General features: G+C 35.1%; 1 protein-coding gene across 1 annotated transcript; it reads left to right on the plus strand.

Moving 5' to 3' along the window:
• The first annotated feature begins 1,259 nt into the window (after positions 1-1,259).
• Positions 1,260-3,053, plus strand: LOC130623794 (uncharacterized). Its single transcript, XM_057439315.1, has 2 exons — positions 1,260-1,381; positions 1,712-3,053. The coding sequence occupies exon 2, from the start codon at positions 1,732-1,734 to the stop codon at positions 2,944-2,946; it is 1,215 nt and encodes a 404-aa protein (XP_057295298.1). The 5' UTR covers positions 1,260-1,381; positions 1,712-1,731; the 3' UTR covers positions 2,947-3,053.
• The last annotated feature ends 7,001 nt before the right edge of the window (positions 3,054-10,054 follow it).

The raw sequence follows: 10,054 nt of genomic DNA on the forward strand, positions 1-10,054 counted from the left end.
GAAGTTGTTTACTCTACACTCTTTTAAACAAGTAACTCATAATTCAAACTAAGCCAGTCATTGTTCTTATTTCTCTACAACAATAAACCTATTGTTTTTACCCTGAAATCCCAGCCTCATGTTCTTATAAAGCATATTCTTATAAACAATGTCGTACAGTTGTTGCTTGTTGACTGTCTTCTTGAGAAACTAAAGTCACGTGTTTGCTTATCCAGTTAGACGGGCGTGCTAAATCTACCCAATTTCGTTTATAGTCGTACGAAACTCATTTAAAAAGTCTGAAACCTGTATTTGTTCTCTGTATTTGTAGTTCATGTTGCTCGTCATTTCCTCATTCTCTTCAGGCTGCATGTTGCTTACAATTCCCGCCTTTTTTGAAGAAGCCTCGTGTTGGATATAACATAACATAAAACAAAACTATGTCATAAGGAAAAATAACCGCAACTTCTATGTACTTCATTTAGTATAGCGGTACAAGGATCAAGGAAATTGAGCGGCTAGCTTCGAAAAATTTTCTTCCTGTTAAATCTCATCTAGATGGAGACAGCAGGAATGCGGATTTGGGGTACTAATAGCTATTTTTGATTTATTATTTAATTACTTTGAAAACATCGAAACTTGCAGCACCTATATAAATACATCCGCAATTTAATCCTCAATCTCGTCCCCAGGGCTCTTGCCTATAATACCTTACAAGATAACTTAAGAATGGAAGCGCTATGAGGACGAAGTTGGCTAATCCTAGATAACTTTAAAGGCATTCTTTAGTGTATTCAGATCCTGTGAGCAGTCAGGGAGTGTTTTAACGAAGAAAAAAAACATTTTGAATGTAATTTTTAGTACGACCTAAACTGTTAAATTATAAAGTAAAAACTATAAATTGGGGTCTGGTTTTAACACACAAAATGTGTTGCGCAGTTTTGTAGGATGTGACGTGTTGGTTTTTATATTTAATACTTATAGAAGCATTTGTTAAACAACAGCCCTGTATTAAGTTACCCCCTGATATTAAATATATTTTACTACATGCTATAGAGGATAAAAAGTGCTTATCAATTCTTCTAGTATCTTGGCTTTTTTAGGATGTTTAGCTTGGAACATTTTCATATGACATCATTATTGACATTATTGACCTTATGACATCATTATTGATAATTTAATAAGACAGTCAGCATAAATTTATTTATCTTGCGACTTACACAAAATTAATTTTTGCAGTGTGGAAGTTTAATATTGATTTTATCGTTAAATAAAGATAGGCATTGACTGTCTGTATTTTTTCACAGCCAGCCTATGACAAAACAATATGCTGAATTTTCAAATATATATATGAATTTTAAATATTTTAAGAACTAAAAAGGATGTCGAGTGTCGAACGGAGGTGAGTATGGAACAAACTTGAACACCGATGACAGTTGAATATTGAGCAGAATTGAGTATAGCTCTAAACCGCATGACATATATAACTTATTCAGGGGAAAAACTCGTTCGCGCCATTTTAATTTTGAAGTTTCATTTTTACGCGTCTGTTTCCATTAAACGCCAAGGTTGTTATAAGGTAAAGACTTTTGTATAAGAGGGCGAGGGCGTTTATTCGAAACATTACAATAACCGAAAATCTTTTTTGGATTTAGGTTCCCCCTAGGGTGTATAGACAGGAAGTTACTTGGAGTTTCCAGAGAGATTTACCTTTGTTTTATTTTGTTGCTAGATTATTCAAAACAAAAAGCCATGACTTGGACAATCGAAAATTTAGTCAGTGAGGAGGTTGGTGCTGCATCTATGTCTGATGGACTTCCTGTTACTAACCATGAAAGAGGAGGAATGGGATCGTGCTATAGAATGTATGTACTTAAAGCTGGAATGATCGAATGTGTTGATCATGGAGATCTTTTATACTTTAACAATGTCAAGTATGAAGGAACATTTCCAGTCAATATAACTTTGATTGTACGACCAAAGAGCTTTACAGTCTTTGGTGTATCTACCGAAGGGATCTACATTCCTTTCCCTACTGAGGTAAATGATGGAGATGTTGAGTTATTGAAAGAACAAATTGACATCAAGATGATCCCTTACCAAGCCATGCCATCGGTTGATCGTCCACAAACCATGCAGCAAATTATTGCAAAATCTGCTCAATATTTCCCTTATACAACCAAAAATGCAGAGCTTGCAATTTCAATATTTGATTGGACATCAACCAACTTTAACAGAATAGTTTACTTTCGAATGTTTGCATACACTTTACTTAAAGATGATCCTTTGCCGTTGGATAATGCGTCTATAACAAGTGCAATTTGGACATCAGACTGGGGAGATTCCAACCCGAGAAATGAAGCATACATGAACTCCTTTATGATGGTACCAGCAGAAACAGAAGAATCGGTGGTCACGCAGTTTGAAAAACAAGCCCCTACTCTGTATCATTACGTGAATGCGGAGATTAATTTAATTGCAGGCGGTCTTCGAGGGCTTCCAAGAACAAGCACATTGGCAGTACCGATACTTTACTCCGGACAAGTCGATATGTCGAATTTTTCAAAATCACAACTGTGTGCACATTACCAAGAATTGCCAGCGAATGAAGGCCCAAAAGGCACCAAATTACAGATGCAACTTTTTCAAGCACGTGTTGGTTTCATGGCACCTGGGAAGACTGTTACAGTTAAGGGTATTGTGTCTTTCACAGATTCATCTGCCGATGCAATGAGATACTCAAGTGGCATATTGCTTACCGTGGAGCCGCCTGCGGGGGCGTTAATCTGGGAAAATGCAGCATATATAACACCCTTGTCAAACGATTTAGATAAAACTGAATATTTATTCTATCCTGGCACACGTTTTACCGTTAAAGAATGGAAAGATCACAACAAGGATGTTCATGGGAGGCGAGTTGTTGAAATTGTGATGCAAGTTCTCGTCGAAAGGAAAGATTGTGAATGAAAGAAATTTTAAAATTGTAGGATAGTATTAGAATTACTTGTGGGAGGGGGCCCCAAAGCCCCCGCTTCGTAAACCTTTAAACCATAACGAATACACTATTTGAGACACTTGGTACTTTTCTTGAACTGGTTATTTCTATTATAGGTCTACGTATCTTCTTAAATTTAACACTATAAAGAAGTGGCAAGCCTGTTTTGCTATTGCCTGTAATTTTATTTTAACTGAAATTGATAAAAATGTCTTTTGAGGGAAGACTATGCCTTGGAGGGCGCTGCTGTAAGCACTCCACACAGATTTTTTACGTAGTTTGTCTGTGCTAAACGCTTAACGAATAATTTTTACACTTTAAATTATTCGTCAAAATAAAATAAGTCGGATGACTGTACCTTGTTTTGACAGGTTGTTGCGAGTTCTTGCATTTTAAAAGTTGAGAGTAAAGTTGAGGGAAAGTCATTTTACGAAAAAAATATTTTACCCGAATTGCGATATCGTTTTAAACGCTCCACTGGGTTTACAACACACTATATATCCACACTACAATGCTCCATCCGGATGTGCGGCCCGGTTTTCCTGTATTTAACCCGCTTAAGTACACAGCTAGTCTTTAACTAATACTGGTATTCCGTCTGTTTGTCAGCCAACAACAAGTGCTTCTAACCATGTACGTAAAATTGAAGCGACATATAACATACGCGATATACTTTTAACGTCTTTGTTGTGATCGCTCACCCGTAGTAAACCAATCACAAGCCCTGATTTTTTTGAATAGCCTATCACTGATTATTTGAGGCCTTGACATGCTAATGGATGATTAGAGCCAATGGTTGTGGTGTTAAGGTTTGCATGTATCCTTTTTTTTCTTTTTCTTGTAAGATTTGTTTTTTAAATGTTTTTACATGTTGATATAAGCATATTATAACGTTTTTAGTCACGTAGAAATCTAAAACAAACCAAATAAAGATTTTGGTTTAAACCTAGATTGTGAGGGGACAAAGCATAGTCATCTAGATAGTCATCTGTATTCTGTCAAGATTTTTATTCTGTTTGGTGCTCTTTATCCTAGCCGACATTATTGCTTTTTTGTGTTATTTTCAGCAATTCGATTTGCAACACATGCTGGCGTTTGCTAAACTATGGTACCTCCGCTAAAAAGTAAAATATTGTCACTTCTTGGTTGCTTTTCTTATGTGAAATGAAATTTAATACAGTCGACTCTCTCTAATTTGAACCTCTGTAAGTTGAAACTCTTTTCAATTCGGTCAATTTCAAAGTCACCGTCAAATCTCCTTAAGAAAATCTTTAGATGAACTTCCATAATTCGATACTCTTTAATTCGATAAACTCTCTTATTCGATCTAGATGTTAGGTCCATATAGAAAATTCTCTCTCTAATTCGATTTCTTGGAGTGTAAAAAGGCCACAACCACAGTCTCAAGTGACACGGGTTGTAGTCTGTGTTTTTATTGTAAAATAAATTGTATATGAACACAATTAATTTTGCAAATTTCCAGAAAATGTCCAACTTTGTCTGCAAAATAAAATTTTGTTATTGTTTCATCTCGATGGAGTGACAACAGGCTCTTGCCAGTGTTTTTATTTAAAACGAAGTTGCGAGAACGCATCTTTGAAAAGCACATTACGCCAAAAAGGCCACACTGGTGTAGGCGCTCCATATTATTGAATTCCCGCACCCGAAGGCGTAGGAAATTCTTTAAAACCGTCGTTTTTTTCTTTCGGAGCACTTTTTGAGAAAAAAATCGACCCTGGAATTTCACGTTGGTCCGTCACAGATGCAAACTTCGTACTCAAGCTCCTTAACTACTGGGAAGTCTCGTATTGACGTTTCAGGCCAAAATTGGTATTTTTTTTTCGACAAAATTTGGCACAGTTAACAAAAAAAGTATGCTGAACATAATGGTGACATAATAATTTTGATTTTTGTCACCTAAATGTCATTTTAGGCCAAAATTGGTCCAAAAATTAGAACTACTTTACTTTCAACAAAATTTGGAACAGTTAACAAATAAAGTATGCTGAACATGATGGTGACATCAAAATTTTGATTTCTTCTTACCTAAATGTCATTTCAGGCCAAAATTGGTCCAAAAATTAAAACTACTTTATTTTTAACAAAATTTGGCACAGTAAACAAATAAAGTATGCTGAACATGATGGTGACATCAAAATTTTGATTTCTTGTTACCTAAATGTCATTATAGGCCAAAATTGGTCCAAAAATTAAAACTACTTTATTTTTGACAAATTTTGGCACAATTAACAAAAAAAGTATGGTGAACATGATGGTGACATCAAAATTTTGTTTTTTTGCCGCCTTAAATGTCATTTTAGGCCAAAATTGGTCCAAAAATTAGAACTACTTTACTTTCAACAAAATTTGGAACAGTTAACAAATAAAGTATGCTGAACATGATGGTGACATCAAAATTTTGATTTCTTCTTACCTAAATGTCATTTCAGGCCAAAATTGGTCCAAAAATTAAAACTACTTTATTTTTAACAAAATTTGGCACAGTAAACAAATAAAGTATGCTGAACATGATGGTGACATCAAAATTTTGATTTCTTGTCACCTAAATGCCATTTTAGGCCAAAATTGGTCCAAAAATTAAAACCACTTCATTTTCCTCTAAATCTGGCACAGTTAACAAATAAAGTATGCTGAAAATAATGATGGTACAAAAGTTTGATTTTTCCGTCACCTAAATGTCATTTCAGGCCAAAATTTATCCAAAAATTAAAACTGCTTTATTTTCGACAAAAATTGACACAGTTAATAAAAAAAGTATACTTAAAATGATGGTCCTATCAAAATTTTGATTTTTTGTTAACTAATGCCGTTTAAGACCATAAACGTTTCAATCGCAAGACTTTCAAACATGAATGATAGGCTGTATTTTTTGTTAGCAATTTCTTTTAAAATGTGAGTTTATTACGAATCGTTTCGTTTTGTTTGCGTTTGTTGTAAGATATAATGTCACTGGTGTGCTTTATCTTCAGAGGTTCATGCACCAAACCCCTTCGAATGTTTGGCACAATAACACAACGAATTAGCAGGTTTTCATCAAATATTTTGGTAGCGCGCGGAAATTCTTAGAGCCCCCAGGGCTTCTTGTTCTTATTTTTATTTTAGCTACTTCGCTGTGAGTGCTTCATCGGGTTTTCGACACCCTGTATTCCAGTACTTAAGCGCTCCACCTGGATGTGCAGTATAGTTTACCTGAACGTAGAACTAAATTAAGTACTTCACCTGCTGACCAACTCCGGGTCACTCGTGCTACAGATACACGAAATGCAATATTTTAAGAACGAGCGAACCGGTGGACTTTTTCAAGGATTAACGAGTAGTCCCTTTATCAATAATTAGCTACCTGTAAAGTTTGGTGTGTGGCTACCTAACTGAAAAATAATACAGTCACGCACAATTGCTACAACAGAACTTTAAGATGATTACAATCTTGGACTAAAATATTGAGACAAAGGCCGTTTCTTCCTCGATATTCAAATATGGACAAAAATGTCAAACAATTTGCAAAATAAAAATGGACAGGGAAAGGACAGGCTGCGCGGAATTTATTACAATTAATTTTGGAACTTACACGAAAGCTTATTTCATAAAATTTATCGTTGAGCATTCAGGCATGCAATTTCAGCGACTTCGAAGGAAAATGGTGTGTGTTACTCATAGATATTTTTCAAAACGCGAAAGTTTTTTCACCATACAAAAAAATCATAAAAACGGGGCAATTTTCAAAAGTAATGATTTATTTCTACTTTAATCGTCGTCAACTACAATAACACTTGGTGTTTTTTTCTTCTTTGGAGCTGCAAGCATTTGGCTGCGATGTCCCGATTATTTGAAACAGTAGCGCTTGCGGATGCAGTCTTTTTCTTCCTTTTGCCGGGGGCTTGCGGTGTAACGACTGTAGGCGGCAAGATCATGACGAAATTGAACAGATTTCCAACCGCTATGACTTCTGTTGGTTCTGTTCGGTTCAGGCAAAATGCCATCGATTGATCCTTTCCCAGATATAGATCCGATGCTGAGTAATGATGTTGAGCAATCTGATGATAGCCATCTCTTAGCAATTTGTGATGTCACAGTTGAGGAATTTGAAGTGTTATGTGGAAGCAAGAAAGTGACGACGATACTTACTCAGAATGGGAAGAGGGAGATGATTAAATTTACTTAGTCTAATCTTGTATATTTTATACATTTTTGATTACGGTAAATACCTTAGATGTGATTTAACAAATAAATTTCTTTCTTGGATTTTACCCATTCGCGAAAGTATTTCACCAAATATGCACTTTATCTTGAATTCGCGAAAGTTTTTTTCCGCGAAATTTGTTTCATAAATCGTCACGAAAAAAGTTAATGCACGCGAAAGTTTCTGCCCTTAAAGTAGTGTGTCACTCAAGACCAAAAAAATTCTCAAAAGTATTTCCTTAGCTGGCATTAATGAAAGAAACAAGGTTATAAAAATTGTGAAAAAAGCTTTTTAGCTTGCATGATTCATTACTGGCGCAATCAAGATATATGTCTCCAACTTCCTCCCTAACCAAGTCGATTTCGCGGACCATTTAATTATAATTATATTTTTGCATTTTGTACATGTATTGAATAGAAATTAATTGGACGTGCATATAGCTATCATAGTTTTTTCAAATGGGTGTATTTACCTTGGTTTGTGCAAACATATTTAAAATATTTCTAAAGTTAAAATTCATAGCATAGTGTTTCGCGCGTAATAAAATAAACGGCTTTTTCTGTCCTTCCTGCTGACATTTGTGGTGGTTGATATCCGTGGAAGATTTTCGCTTTTTGATTAAGGACACTGCATTCATTGATAGCATTAAATACACAGTAGTTAAATTTAATTTTTTCTAGCAATAGCAACACCAATAATAACAACAAGGTTAAAAGTCAATACAATTCTTCGTGTAAATTAAAATAACATGAAAAGTAATCTTTCTTTTTCATAGAAGCGGACCTAATTTTCCAATGGAATAGAAGTTTAAGGAAGATAAAAAGATATAATTAACTGTATAATGACATTTATTTTACTGTTTTACTCAATTTCTATTGTGATGTGACAATTCTATTTACCATTTCATCCTAAAGAACTTGCATCACAATTTCAGTAAGTCGTCTTCCGCGGACTCCCTTAGGATGTTCTTTCCATTCTTTAACTTTAAATTGTGTACCAGGATAGAATAAGTATTCAACTCTGTCTAAATTACTAGACAAAGGTGTTATGTGAGCTGCTTTTTCCCAAAATTTCGCCCCGGCGGTTGGTTTCACGGTAAGCACTATGCCATTTCCGTACGACTTTGCATCAGCAAATGAATTTGTGAAAGATAGAATACCCTTAACTGTAACAGTTTTCCCAATCGCCATGAAACCTTTACGTGCTAGGTGGAGCGGCAACTGTAATTGAGTACTTTTTGGGCCTTTATTTGCTGGCAATTCTTTGTAATGTGCGCAGAGTTGTGACATTACTAACTGTGCTATATCAACTTGTCCGGAGTAAAGTATCGGTACTGCCAATGTGCTTGTTCTTGGAAGCCCTCGAAGACCGCCTGCAATTAAATTAATCTCCGCATTCACGTAACGATACAGAGTAGGGGCTTGTTTTTTAAGTTGCGTGACCACCGATTCTTCTGTTTCTGCTGGTACCATCATGAAGGAGTTCATGTATGCTTTATTGCCTGGATTGTAATCACCCCAGCTTGATGTCCAAATTGCATAAGATATGGACTCATAATCCAACGGCAAAGGATCATCTTTGAGCAGAGTATATGCAAACATTCGAAAGTAAACTATTCTGGTAAAGTTGGCTGATGTCCAATCAAATAATGAGATTGCAAGCTCTTCATTTTTGGTAGTATAAGGGAAATATTGAGCAGATTTTGCGATAACTTGTTGTATAGTTTGTGGATGAGGATGTGATGGCATGGCTTGATAGGGAATCAACTTAATTGTCATTTGTTCTCTTAATGACTCAGCATCTGCATTATTCACCTCAGTAGGGAAAGGAGTGTAGACACCTTCGGCAGATATACCAGAGACTGTAAAGCTCTTTGGTCGCACAATCAAAGTTATATTAGCTGGAAATGTTTCTTCATACTTGACATTGTTAAAGTATAAAGCATCTCCATGATCAACACATTCGATCATTCCAGCTTTAAGTACATACATTCTATAGCACGATCCCACTCCTCCTCTTTCGTGGTTAGTAACAGGTAATCCATCAGACATAGATGCAGCACCAACCTCATCATTGACTAAATTTTCGATTGTCCAAGTCATTGCTTTTTATATTCCAGATTCAGACTGAGAAAAATAAAGAATCGCAACACTATTTATACAGTTATCTCGGGATAGCCAAAATTTGCAGACGCAGCAAGTTTTGAAAGGACAATTAAAAATTACTATTAGAAATGTCCATATTTGGACGAGACTTGGCAAGATGAAAATTTTGCGGAACATCCGAAGACGTTAATCAAGTTCTGACAGAATTTACGACATAATGAAGAACTTCATACAACTAAAATTATCATAGTATAATGGACCACTTTACCACTTTAAATGCTTGTTTTTTTATCCTTAAGAGTGGGCAATTTAAAGATGTCTGATAATCGTTTTTTGTCTTTCCAGTTTATTATTTTATGTCAAAGATATTGAAATTTATCTAGTTTTTAGAAAATATATACTGTTATATATTCTATTTTGGAGTTCAGAGGATAAGGTAACATGGGAAATTTTCTCGGTATAGCTGTAAATTTATTTTTATACTTATAAAAATAGTGTATGTAATGAAAAGAAAAAGGGAGAAAAAACAAGAAATATAGAAATATAGAAATTTATAAACAAATAGAAGAAGAAAATAGTATTTAGTTGCAACTTCGGTTGCCAGCAAAATTTAGTTTATAACAAAGAAAAAACTCGAGCAAAGTATCTATATTATAATACCCGTATACGTCTGTCCGTCTGTCACGCAAAATGGTACTGAAAGTAGCGAGACACACGCTATGAGGTTTAAAAAGAACGGGTCACCGACTATTTCAAAAGGTTGACTGACATGCA

This window comes from Hydractinia symbiolongicarpus, chromosome 13, assembly GCF_029227915.1.
Source record: "Hydractinia symbiolongicarpus strain clone_291-10 chromosome 13, HSymV2.1, whole genome shotgun sequence".
Taxonomy (NCBI): domain Eukaryota; kingdom Metazoa; phylum Cnidaria; class Hydrozoa; order Anthoathecata; family Hydractiniidae; genus Hydractinia; species Hydractinia symbiolongicarpus.

What these genes read in the sequence shown, in the direction of transcription:
- LOC130623794 (XM_057439315.1), top strand. Translation starts at nt 1,732, where the DNA reads ATGACTTGGACAATCGAAAATTTAGTCAGTGAGGAGGTTGGTGCTGCA.